This window comes from Bubalus kerabau, chromosome 10 (genome assembly GCF_029407905.1).
Source record: "Bubalus kerabau isolate K-KA32 ecotype Philippines breed swamp buffalo chromosome 10, PCC_UOA_SB_1v2, whole genome shotgun sequence".
NCBI lineage: Eukaryota > Metazoa > Chordata > Mammalia > Artiodactyla > Bovidae > Bubalus > Bubalus kerabau.
Window position 1 is genome coordinate 24237789 of NC_073633.1, and position 12837 is coordinate 24250625.

A 12837-nucleotide genomic window follows, 5' to 3' on the forward strand; every position below is an offset into this window, starting at 1 on the left:
CAGTTGGTTGAATCCCTGGATACAGAACTGTGGATAGGGAGGGCCAGCTGTAAAGTTATACTTAGATTTTTAACTGTGGAGATGATCAGTAATATTTTTTGTTTTGTGTCTTGGCCTATAGATACTTACTATCAAGCCCTTTAAGAAGAAGTTTACCACCCTGGGCTCATTCTTTGATTTAATACATGAAGAAACTGAAGCCCAGAGAGAATTAGTGAGTTTGCAAGCCAGCAGTGTTGCCAGAACTAGAATTGGAGCTCCTAGGTTCTGACCCAGCACTGTCTTGGTACAAAATGTACCTTTTTCTTTCTCTTTTGACTCTTAGCTAAGACATTCTAACCTAACTCCCATTGTAACCTCACACATTTATGAAAATTGTCCTTCATAACTCACCCCAAATCTTCCCTGAAGTCAGTTTTATTTCCAGACAGACGTGGTTCTGTGACCTCAGATCAGTCTACTGTTAGAAGTTTTTTCGAGTGTTAGATGTTTGATCTTAGGGAATCATTGATTTTTTCTTTTTCTTTTTCTACTATTGATTTTTTCTTATCATAATGCTTCTGTAGAAATTTATTGTAGGTTTTTTTCCCTTTTTACATTGCTGTTGGTTAGCCGCTAAGTCGTTCATATTCGACTCTTTTGTGATCTCGTGGACTGTAGTCCGTCAGGCTCCTCTGTCCATGGAATTTCCCAGACAAGAATACTGGAGTGGGTTGGCATTTCCTTCTTCAGAAGATCTTCCCAACCCAGGGATCAAACCCTCATTTCCTGCATTGATAGGTGAATTCTTTACCACTGAGCCACCAGGGAAGCCCCCATTTTACATAGGAACAAACAAAAAGATAAAGATGATATTATTACTATATAAAATTTACACATGAGAAGGCAAATTTCCATTCATTCATTCCACATACATTTGTGATGCTGCTTCGATGTATGAACGTTCTGCTAGTGCTTCTGGAGTATGTGAACATGGATGAAACACTCTCACTTCAATTTACAGTAAAATAGTGCCCCTTTCACTGTCTTTCTTCGGAAAGGTCTTGTTTAAACTTTGATGTGCAGTGAGCAAAACAAACTAATCTGTGCTCTGGCACTGAGCTTTTAGTTTAGTGAAGTGTCACATACCATACTTTGTCTTAGACAGCAGTCATTTGTGATTGGACTGAATGTCAGAAACCTCACATCATAGGAAATCAATTGATACTCTCCTAAATCTTGTGATTGAGAGGTTTAGCTGAAGAGAAAATATCAATAGATATCTCAAGAGTCTCTGAGCAGTAACTTTTGTTGCCATGATATTTTCCAATGGACCTGACTGTAGACAAGCAGCCTCTATAAATATGATGTGGGTGGGTACTGTTTGTTTTCGTTAACATAAGGTAGTTTAAAGAACCATAGAAAACTATTGAAAAACACTTGAATCTCTGAAATGCAGATATTCACATACAATCAGACAAATTGGCATATGGTTGTTTAGAACTTAACAAATTTTAATCCATTTGTTTAACCATTTATTTAAACAAATTTCAGGGGAAATTATCAACATTTTAAAGTAAGAATTTAATTCAATAGATTTTTAGGCAATTTCAAATAACTTCTCCCACAAAGTAGTTTTGGGCCCTTTTATTACTCTCTCAAGATAGACACAGATCTTTCCTCACATAATCAGTAATTCTTAAAAAAAAAAAAAAGCTATTTGTCTAAAACAAGTATTTTCTTTCACAGTATCCATTGAAAGCAAATATAGTCTTTGTTATAGTAAGTATAGTACTCTGAGCATAATTATTGTAGACACACAGACCCCAAAAATAGAGCCTGGAAACCACCTGTTTTAAAGAACCTGATAACTACTTTTATGTTTTCATCTCATAACACCAGACCACTAGCCATTTGCACCATTTGTGATAAGATTTGTTAAATATTTCAGATCAGTTTGAAAATAATTTTTTAAAAAGTAAGAAATAGATTGTAAAAATCAGAGTAGTTATTAGCTTATTTTATAGATTAGAGTCATTTAAATTTTTAATGTTTTGTTCCCAGTTTTAAGTGATAATCTCTAATTTTCCTTTTATTAAGAGTTTAGTATCCAAAAGATACGTAACATTCTTTGATATTTTCTGTGAAAATCGGATCATACCTATAATCACCTTCTGTTTGTCTCCCTAAACATAATCCCTTAAAACTCAGTGATTCTAGTGTACAAAATTGGTGACTAGCTACCCTATTTGAGATGGCACTGAGAAGGCTCTTGAAAGGAAGTTGTGATTATGACCAGCGATATCAGTGATGTTTAAGCAAGAACATCAGCGACTTCTCAGACATCTGTGACATTGGTCTTAACCAGTGTCCATATTCCATGCACCATTCCACCCCCAAAACTTTCCTTTTTTGAGAGTTAATTTGACTTAAATTTATGAAGATTTCGATGCAGTGTGGTGTCTATAGATATTGCAATGAAAATGAAACTGCACATTCTAGAAATTTCCATAATCAATGTTATTTCTTTCCAAATCCCTGTTTATCCAAAGGGAACGTGTTGAGAATACCAGTCGCCCAGGAGAAATGCAGGTGACCATTCAAAACCTAATGCCAGCAACAGTGTACATCTTTAGAGTTATGGCTCAAAATAAGCATGGCTCTGGAGAGAGTTCCGCTCCACTGCGGGTAGAAACACAGCCTGAGGGTAAGTCTCCCACCTGTCTGTCAGCCCCACCTGAAGCCAGGCCTGTATGAAGGGCCATCTTACGTATAGTGTGCAGGAGATAACAGTGCCTCACTTTTAGGGATCTTAGTGAATTAGTTACAGGAGATCAAGTTAACTGCGTCACACAGCAGCACATAGTGTACGACAACATAATTCTGCTGGAAGACACCCACATTTTACCGATTCTTTGACCCAGTTCAGATGCCATTCTAAAATCTTCCTCTGATCTTATCGAATATTGTTTTCTACAGTCCTAAAGTACATTATGTGTTATTTAAGTTACGAGATGTATTATTGTACATCTTCCTTGAATTATGGTTATGAATATATTTCACTAATTTTATGGCAAAGACAGAGTATTTATTGTCCTTTTATTTCCCACCATGTCTAATGCAGTACCTCACACAGGAAGTAGGTATTTAATAGTTATTGTCAGTGGAATTGCCCTGGTCTTTATACATACCATACTCTTCGAAATCTCTTCAAGGCTTTACCTTGGACCTGTTGTCTTTTGTGCCAAATAATGTTACTTCCAGTTACATTTCTTAAGATTTTTCCAACTGAAATTAGTGTCAAGGTGATTTACTTTATAAATGTCTTCTGTCTGAAGTTTTGGTTTTTTAAACTATAGGTCTGAAATTATGAGAAGCAGTCAAATTTAGAATTAATGCTTTTCTCATGAAGCTTTCTTCTATACTTGTACCTTCTTTTAACACAAGCCATTGTTCTTCTTGGGAGCCTTCTCCAGTTTTCTTTTCCTATTAACTGCACTAGTGTTTCTGTGTTAACAAATTTGCAGCAACAAAAATTTTACTGCAGCTGAGGAGCATGGGCGATAAATTTGAGGAAGCTGCTGACTAGGGTACTAAACAGATTAAATGTATTTACCACTGAAACTATGGAAATAATTCAAGGACTCTGCCTGATGGGTGGAATAAGTAAAGTCAAGAAGCTGTGGAATTTCACTTTCTAATACTGCAGTAAGTCGTTCGCCCATCAAACAGGTACTGAGGACTTCCTCTACCAGGCCCTGCACAAGCTATCAGAGATGCAGGGGACAGGACAGGAATCCTTCCCTTAAAGAATGAGCAGTCAAGATAGGAGGCCATTCATCATCTCTGTAATAGAGCATTAAAGGTCAGGAATCAAACCCAGGCAACAACGAGAGGACCCAAAGAGAACTGGGTGGGGAGTGGGGGTGTTGACTTAAGGAAAGAATGTGTTATTGCTACAGGGAAAGGATGTTGAGTTTCACAATTACTGTGTTCGGATAAGAGCAGGGACAATCTGTTAGATTTCGGACTCAATTTTCCTTCATTAATTCTCACGTACAGGTGTCATTCATGAGAGAGAATGAAATACAGAACAAGGAACGGTTACTGTAAAGTTAGGTAAATCAAATCTGGTTCCTAGGAAAACATGAAACCCCAGGCTGGCCTTAAAGCATTTGGCTTAGAGCAAACATTCTTGGGGAAGGAAACCGCTTGACCCAATCCCAAAACTAGGATTAGCAGTATACATGCAGGGTGAGTCATGATGAAAATGAAAGAGACCACTGAATTTGATTCAGTGCAAGGGTTCCATCCTGGGGCCGTGAAACTTCTGAAAGTGCGTGAAAATATTTGTGTGTCTGTACATATTCATGTTTGCCTTTGGAAAGAACCTGTGGTTTTCTTGATCACTTCAGAACCTAAAGTCAGACTACTGAGAATTACAGAACTAAAAGGGGCACTGTCAAGTTAGAGATGAAAGAAGAGATTTATTGAGTGCCTGTCATGTGCCAGGCACTGTGCTAGGCAGCAAGATGTAAAGATGAGTAAGACTTCTGTTCACAAAATAGTCTGGTACCAGACAAGGACTGACAAGGACTGGTAAATGGGCAGTATTGTGATCATTTATTCAAGGGAGTTTGATTAAAAGAAAGTAGCTAAGAGTATAGATATGAGAGTGGGACCATGAAGAAAGCTGACAGCTGAAGAATTGATGCTTTTGAACTATGGTGTTGGAGAAGACTCTTGAGAGTCCCTTGAACTGCGAGGAGATCAAACCAGTCAGAAGTAAAGGAAATCAGTCCTGAATATTCATTGGAAGAACTGATGCTGAAGCTGAAGCTCCAATACTTTGGCCACCTGATGCAAAGAACTGACTCATTAGAAAAGACCCTAATGCTGAGAAAGATTGAAGGCAGGAGGAGAAGGGGACGACAGAGGATGAGACGGTTGGATGGCAGCACCAACTTAATGGACATGAGTTTGAGTAAGCTCCGGGAGTTGGTGATGGACAGGGAGGCCTAGCGTGCTGCAGTCTGTGGCGTCACAAAGAGTTTTACGTGACCGAAAGACGGAACTGAAGAATATAGATGGAAGGAGCAACAGCTTCTGGGGAGACTGTTTTGGGGATGCAGAGTGACTATTAACATGTTTTGGCAAAAGAGGAGTCAGTGGAAAGAGATTTCATCTGGATGTGTTCAGCCTGGGCCGGGGGTGGGGGGAGCCAAAGTGTTAGAGTCAGCCCTTGGAAAATATTTTACATTTTTAGCTTTTCAAGCCAACTTAAATTTTTTCACATGTTTTAATGCCACTGTACAGACAAAAGAATTTATTAGTGCCTTTTTTAGGATCATATTTGCCTACGTTTAACCAGTGAATATACTGAAAGTGATTTCAAGGGAATTTGTTCTGTTTTCCTTCCCTTTTAAAAAGTTGCCAGTCCAGGTCCGATGCACGATACTGGATGCTTGGGGCTGGTGCACTGGGACGACCCAGAGGGATGGAATGGGGAGGGAGGAGGGAGGAGGGTTCAGGATGGGGAACACATGTAAACCTGTGGCGGATTCATTTTGATATTTGGCAAATCTAATACAGTTATGTAAAGTTTAAAAATAAAATAAAATTTAAAAAAAAAAAAAAAAAAAAAAAAAAGTTAAGAGGAAAGTTTTCCATAGCAGCAGAAGTGTGACAAATCCCACCTGTCAGGCTGTGCAAAATATGCTCTTAACATTAAGTGAATAACATGATTCATGACTAAATAAAGCAAACAACTGTCAGAATAACCATATTCAGGTTTCTCTACTTTGGTAGCTAAACTAATCTTAAGCTGTCATGCTGTTATTTAAGAAAGCCAGTTTGTTTTACATTTTGTTAGGTTTTTTTCCCCCTTTCCTTAAGTCTAATGGATGTCTGTTAGAAAAGCGCTGGCACCAGAGAAATGACTTTCAGATGCAGAGTGTCCACCAAAGTGTAGACACAGGCAGCTGCCCAGGATTTGTATATACACTGGGACTGGAACCTGACAGTCAGACGAAAAGAATATAGTAAAAAAGGATGTGAACTGGGCAGACGATCGGTCAATCACTCTTGGGGTCTTCTAGTCACATCTTCCTTCAGAGGGTCTTGTCATAATTCCCTACCTGATCTTCCTGAGTCCACATTTTAGAACCAGGAAGAGCTTGGTTCGTGGCTCCACCACTCACCAACTTTTCCGTCATTTGGGAATGGTTCTTAACTTCTCAGCCTCATCCATAAGTAGGGATGATAATAGTATCTGTCTCATTTGGGTTTGTGTGAAGATTACGTAAATATAATTTAAATGTAAAACATTTAAATGTAAAGCACTTAATGCTGGACTGATAGCAAACATTCAATAAATGGTAGCTCTTTTTTAAATGAGGGTTTATCTAGTCTTATTCCCTTGCTGTTTTTCTTCTGTGCATGTGTTAATATGCTCATTCTAAAGGCAAATCTGGTCATGTCTTGTCATATTCCCGCTCATAATTTTTCAGTAATTATCTAACACCTACAAAAAATAATCCAGACTCAGAACAGGGCCTTACCTGGCTCTTGTCATCCTTTATAGCATTCTGTATCCTGTGTCTATTCCCTGTTTCAGCCTGAACCATGTAACACTATCTTCTCACCTGTCACCCCTATTGACCAGAGCAATAGCTCCCTTGATGTCTGAGAAAACTGTTCATTCTTTCTGCTCCCTAAAAGTCTACTTCAGTCCTTCCCTTTCCTAATGACCCTGCCCAGAGCAGAATTATGTACTCTCTCCTTTCCATTTTCATTACAGTTGTTGCCTAATCTGCCAGCACTTTTATGATCTTCTTTGTAAATGTATGTCTGACTTCCCTCTAGACTGGAGTTCTCTGTGGGCAGGGCCTCTGTCCACCATTCGTTGTATGGTGGACAGAATGTCCATCATTCACTGTCCACCACCACTCATAGCCTGTCAAGAGAGGGCTCCTTTCTGTGATGTCTGCCTACATGTGCTGCAGTCCTGCTGCAAAATAGGATTTTATAAACCACAAGAATTCTTCAGTGTTCACTTTTTTATTTGAATAAATTTGAGATATTTCACAGATAATTTTTGGTTTGGGGTCATAAAGAGGGAAATCATTTAATTATATATTATCCTGAAACCTCTTGAGTCAAATCACTTGTTTTCTTAGTTTAATTGTTTTTATCGTTTTGAAAACATAGCCAGGGTGCTATTATTGTTGAGAGTGGTCTTGAGGGGTACAATAAATTTTATTTATATCTTGCCATCTTGAAATCTTCTTTCTAGTTCAGCTTCCTGGCCCAGCACCTAACATCCGAGCCTATGCAACTTCACCTACTTCTATCACTGTCACCTGGGAAACACCCTTGTCTGGAAATGGGGAAATTCAGAATTACAAACTGTACTACATGGAAAAGGGGACTGATAAAGAACAGGTATAATATGAAGCCTTTTCTTAATGCATTGATTGGAATAGTAGGTTTGAAATACATTTCAAAAACTCAATACCTGCTTGTCTAGAAATCTGAGGAAAAAATATGCATAAGAAATGATGAGTTGATAAATGCTGTTTCTTAGTACCAAGGTTCATTCTGTAGTTTTTGCCATCAATGGTCACTAAACATTATTAAGAAGTATTTCTCAGCAAATTGCCAGTGTTTATGATAAATTTGCTTTGACTATTGAAATAACGTTCTATAAGAGGGACAAAAATCTGCATTATGTCAAATATAGAATTTGTATAGTTAATTATTTGCTTCATTTCTTTTGGCTTGAGTTGTATATATATATACACATATATATGTTTTATTTTACTCAAGGATGTTGATGTTTCGAGTCACTCCCACACCATTAACGGATTGAAAAAATACACAGAGTATAGTTTCCGAGTGGTGGCCTACAATAAACATGGTCCTGGAGTCTCCACACAGGATGTTGCTGTTCGAACTTTTTCAGATGGTGAGTTTTCTTCCTCTGGAACAGAATACCGAGCTTGGGGGCCCTGGTGGCATAGTAACAAGATCATGGGCTTCAATATCAAGATTTGGTTCACATACCAGTTCTGGTAGTGTGACTTCAGTCAAGTCACTTTACATGTCTGAGCATGGTTCCTTACATGTGAAATTTAGATAATACCAGCTTCATTGGGTGGCTGTAAAAATCCATTGAGAGGTCAGAGAACATGTAGTACCTGGTACTTGGATAGCTTCTTAGTATTTTATTTTTAGTAGATTTTTTTGTATAAGTGAGTATTATTGCTTGTTCATAGAACAGATCATCCAAGGCTATTGGAAGGCTGCCCTTACTCTACATAGCAATTATATTTCCATGCCAAATAGGTCTTTTAACTCCTCAATATTTTGTGACAGTTTATATCTCACTGTTATTTGCTTAGACCCATGAACTAAAGCAGTGGTTTTCAAAGTACAGCTTTCCACTGAAACTGAGTAGGTCAAGACCCACATTTTTTTAAAAGATATTTTTAGAGTAGAACAGCAAATAACAGTTCATTGCACTTAATGTATATATTGTATCCTGAAACTCAGCTAAATCCAAATGTTTCAAAAATGTCTTTTTCTTAAAAATGTGTGTATATGTTATAGCCTTTACACTGAATGTCTAAACAAGTTTTAAGAGCTATAGTTTGACTCCTTTAAACAAGGGGTGAGACATCACATCACCATTAAAGGAGCAAGCTGACATCATGTAATGTGCTGCATCAAGAAAGACATAGCTTCATCTGTTTCACCTGTGCTGTGTCCCTGCCAGAAATATTTTAAGTGTGATCGTGATGAAACATCTAGACATACATCCAAATTGGTGGACATTCTGCAAAAAAAATAAACTAGCTTGAATTCTTAGAAAATATTAGTCTCATGAAAGAAACGAAAAAGGGGAGTCATTATAGGATTAAAGAAAAGTAAAGACATATAGAATAAAATAAAATATGTATAATCTTTGATTCCTGAATCTGGGAGTAAAATCAGTATAAAGACACTCTTGGTACAATTACTTAATAATTAGGTGGGTATAGTATCAGTCAGTATTAAAACTTAGATACGTTTGTAGGTATATTAGATAGTAGTTTTGTCCTGATTAGATTTTAATGTGATCATTGTATTATAATTTTGTTGGAGAATGTTTTCTTAGGAGATACATAGTGTAGTATTTAGGGGTGAAGTATCATAATGACTGTAACTGTCTCTCAGCTCTCCAGAAACAATATGTAGATAGATAAATATGTATAAATATAATGAGAGAAATAAAGCAGATGTGGCAGAATATTAACAAGTGGTAAATGCAGGAAAAGAGTATATGGTGTTCTTTGTATTCTTCTTGCCACTCTTTGCACTTGACATTTTTCAGGATAAAAAGTTAATGCGGACTGTATTTTGGTTAGCCTGTGTTTAACATGCGCTTTTAAATCTACCCATGCGCCACGTCTAAGTGCATCAGGTGGGTTGGCATGCTGACCGCAGTGCCTGTTGCGGGAACTGAATGTGTCTCAGCGTGGTTGGTTACGGGCCGCACTTCAGAGGAAGAGAAATCTTGGTTCTTACACCAGTTGAAACAAATACCTTGAGCAAGTTAACTCCCCTGAGCTGCAGCTGTAGTTTTGTCATCTGTAAACTGAGATAATAATAGAAACTCCTCTGTAGGATTGTTGTAAGGATTAAACTGCCTGCCATGTAGGAGCATGAAGCAGATCTTAGCCGTGATGGTGGTGGTGATGATGAAAGAGAAGAAGACAGCAACAACAATTATGTTGGTGCCTCTGCAGCTGAGTCAGAGTTTCTTAAAAGGAGATGACTGAAACCATCCACGGACTTTTTTCAGAACACAAATGGGGAAGTCCTTCTCCAGACCCTCTGAATCTCTGGGTTGAGAGATCTCTATCCTCTCTATCCTCCAGAAGACTACACCACAGTGGGTACTGAGTTATGTTTCTGGTCACCAAGTGTCAGAATGGAAGGGAGGAATTTCCATGTATGGATTAGGAGAGAAAAGCTAAAGTCAGCATTTTGTGGTTGGAGAAGAAACTAATCAGGTTTTCTTAAATTTTTTTTCTTTCTATAGTTAGTACAAAAGAAGACACTGGAGGGCATATGTACAATAAACTTTGAGATACCCTGTCTTATGTTCTAATATGTGAGAAATTATACAGCTGTTTTGTAACTAATAGTCCCAAACCTCTCACATCTGAATGAGTATTTCCTGCCATATAGTTGCCTTCAGAAGCCAAATGGTTACTTAACTGGACTTCCCTTGTTGAACAACTTTTTGCTCTCCTTAAAACTGCCTTCAAAACCAGTTTAGGAACCCCACAAGAAAGCCAAGGTCATTGATTTGTGTACATCACACTTTGGACTTGTAATGATACCCAGGTGATTCACTTCCCATATTCATTAGGCTCATTTCCAGAAATTGTACCCCAAAATAAAGATAGCTATTCCCAAGAATATTCAGAAGAATACATTAAAGGTTCAGAATATAATTAGGCTCTAGAAAAGTTTAGAGTCATCATCATATCCTTGAAATAAGTATCTGACTTCCCAAAGGTATATCCTGACTTGGGTATGGATGTGTGCATATGTGAATGTGTCTCATTTTAAATGACTTATATATGGCCACACCTTATCCAAATACTGCCGTCAACATGAGGACACTGGCTCCTGGGTTAGCCTTTCAGGTTTCGTATCAGTGTTTGAGATGCTCATTTGTATAAGGTCTGGCCAAGAACAGTCACATGATGTAATTGAAATTTAAATTTTCTTTTCATTTCCTTTCTGTTTTTTTTTTTTTTTTTTCTGGTCTGTGTAGTTCCCAGTGCTGCTCCTCAGAATCTGTCTTTAGAAGTAAGAAATTCAAAGGTAAAACTTTATATTACTGTTGTTCATTTTTACTGGTAGCCTGTTAGGCCTCAGGAGGGCTTATAAAGAGGGAGATTCTCTATCAAAACAATCATAATCAAGCAGAGAAAGAAAGTGACATAGATATTACACTTGCCAGTTTAAAGCTGGACTTAGACGCCAACTTTGGTTTATTCTGTTTAATTTTACTGCCTTTCTCTAATGCCAAAATTACTTTAGCCTTTCTGCACGTATACTGCTGTTACTATGTAAACCATGGTGTTATAGACCTTCAACATCCAGAACCTTGGTGGTGCAGTTTATGATACTGGAGCCATTTAGTACTGTGAGGTGAACCCAGAGTGAATCAAAGGCAGACATCTGTCCTGTGGTTGCACTGTGGTAGCCAGCTCTCCTGGGCAAGTTCACTGTGCCCTGAAGACCACGTGTGCCTCTCAGATGCCCAGAGCCCCTCCTGGGCTGCATAGACAACTGAGACGAAACAGTCAGCTGATAATTAACAGTCCCCTCTTTGAAAAGTTTTAGACAGAAACTATCTAATTTCACTCTTCTTACAGTAGAGGTAGAAGAGAACCTAACACTGATGTACTTCCTCATCCACATGCCTCTGGCCTCATGGTTTCCTTCAGAAACTTTCCTGAGACTTTTGCCCAGTATCTTCATTCTAGCAAAACAGATCAGGTGCCAGAGTGCACTGCCCACAAATACAATCTCCCCATTCCATCTTTGAGGGTTTTACAATTTAAAACTATCTTTGAGTGATTATCAAATAGCTTAGTAATAAAACTCTGAACACACTGTTGCCTTTGTATTCCTTCTCTTACACGGTGAGTTCAGGGTAGTAATACGTAAAACAGGACCAAGGTTTGATATATTGTCTTTCCCTATAATCTTGTGTTTCCCAGAGTATTGTGATTCACTGGCAGCCACCTCCTCCAGCCGCACAAAATGGACAGATTACTGGCTACAAGGTTCGCTACCGAAAGGCTTCCCGGAAGAGTGATGTCACTGAGACCTTGGTGTCTGGGACGCAGCTGTCACAGCTGATCGAAGGTAAGCTGCTTTGCATGTAGGCAAAAGCTAAAGATAGTGTCTCTCAAACTGTGAATTAACGCTAGTCTAATGACTGCTCCGGGCTGTTGACTTACACAAATCAAAAATGGTTTAAAAGAATTTGTAATAGTTTAGTCAACTTCTGACCTGATAAAAATTGTAAAATATACTCTTACAGGTTTTGCCTGTTCTGTGGTGAAATTATTTTAATGTATTATCCATGTAAACAAAGCTACATAAGCAAAGAATCTTCCTCAGTCTAGGTGGTAGCAGAGACCTACAAAATGATTTCTTCTAACACTGACACCACTTGGGTATCCATGACCTGAAACAGTTGTGAATGGCCACAGCCATGCAAGGAGAACATTTGTCTTCGAGGGTATCTTTCCATTTTCTCATTTCCTCACTTGAACCCCTCAGCTTTAAGCTGCAGGAGATAAATACGACTCGGGGAGTGTTGCTGAGAAATCTCACCAAAGGAGCATTACTGCAAAACTGGTCATGGGTGTTTTTAAAAGTCAGTCTGAATATACTCCAGACCCAGGTGAATAACATTTCCCAAAGATGAGGCTTTTTTTTTGACTATTTAATAGTAGGTACTTATTATATACCAGTCGCGGTTCTTGTTTCTAATAAATAAAAATAGATACAGTCCTTGCCCCTGAGGAGACTATTCATTTTCTCAATGAAACATTTGATGTATAAGCAAAGTACCACTTTCTTAATAAAAATAGCCTTTTGTTTATCAAAATTATTGCATTTTAAAATTATATTTAGATTCATTCATTTATTTAATAGACTTTATTGAACTTTTATATAATGATGAGCAAAAGGTGTATGTGCACTTAGTCTCTCAGTCGTGTCTGATTCTTTGTGGCCCCGTGGACTGTAGCCTGTCAGGCTCCTTTGCCCATGGAGTTTTCCAGG

At 38.1% G+C, this 12837-nt stretch overlaps 1 protein-coding gene across 7 annotated transcripts in view; it reads left to right on the forward strand.

Moving 5' to 3' along the window:
* NEO1 (neogenin 1) overlaps positions 1–12837 on the forward strand; it is a 238422-nt gene that overhangs the window by 177876 nt on the left and 47709 nt on the right. For 6 of the 7 annotated variants that reach the window (XM_055536927.1, XM_055536930.1, XM_055536928.1 and 3 more), the window contains 5 exons: positions 2532–2686; positions 7274–7422; positions 7807–7945; positions 10808–10857; positions 11763–11910. In XM_055536927.1, coding sequence (XP_055392902.1) covers positions 2532–2686; positions 7274–7422; positions 7807–7945; positions 10808–10857; positions 11763–11910 — 641 coding nt within the window. The remainder of the gene's footprint in view (positions 1–2531; positions 2687–7273; positions 7423–7806; positions 7946–10807; positions 10858–11762; positions 11911–12837) is intronic. The other variant, XM_055536932.1, reaches the window with a different exon arrangement.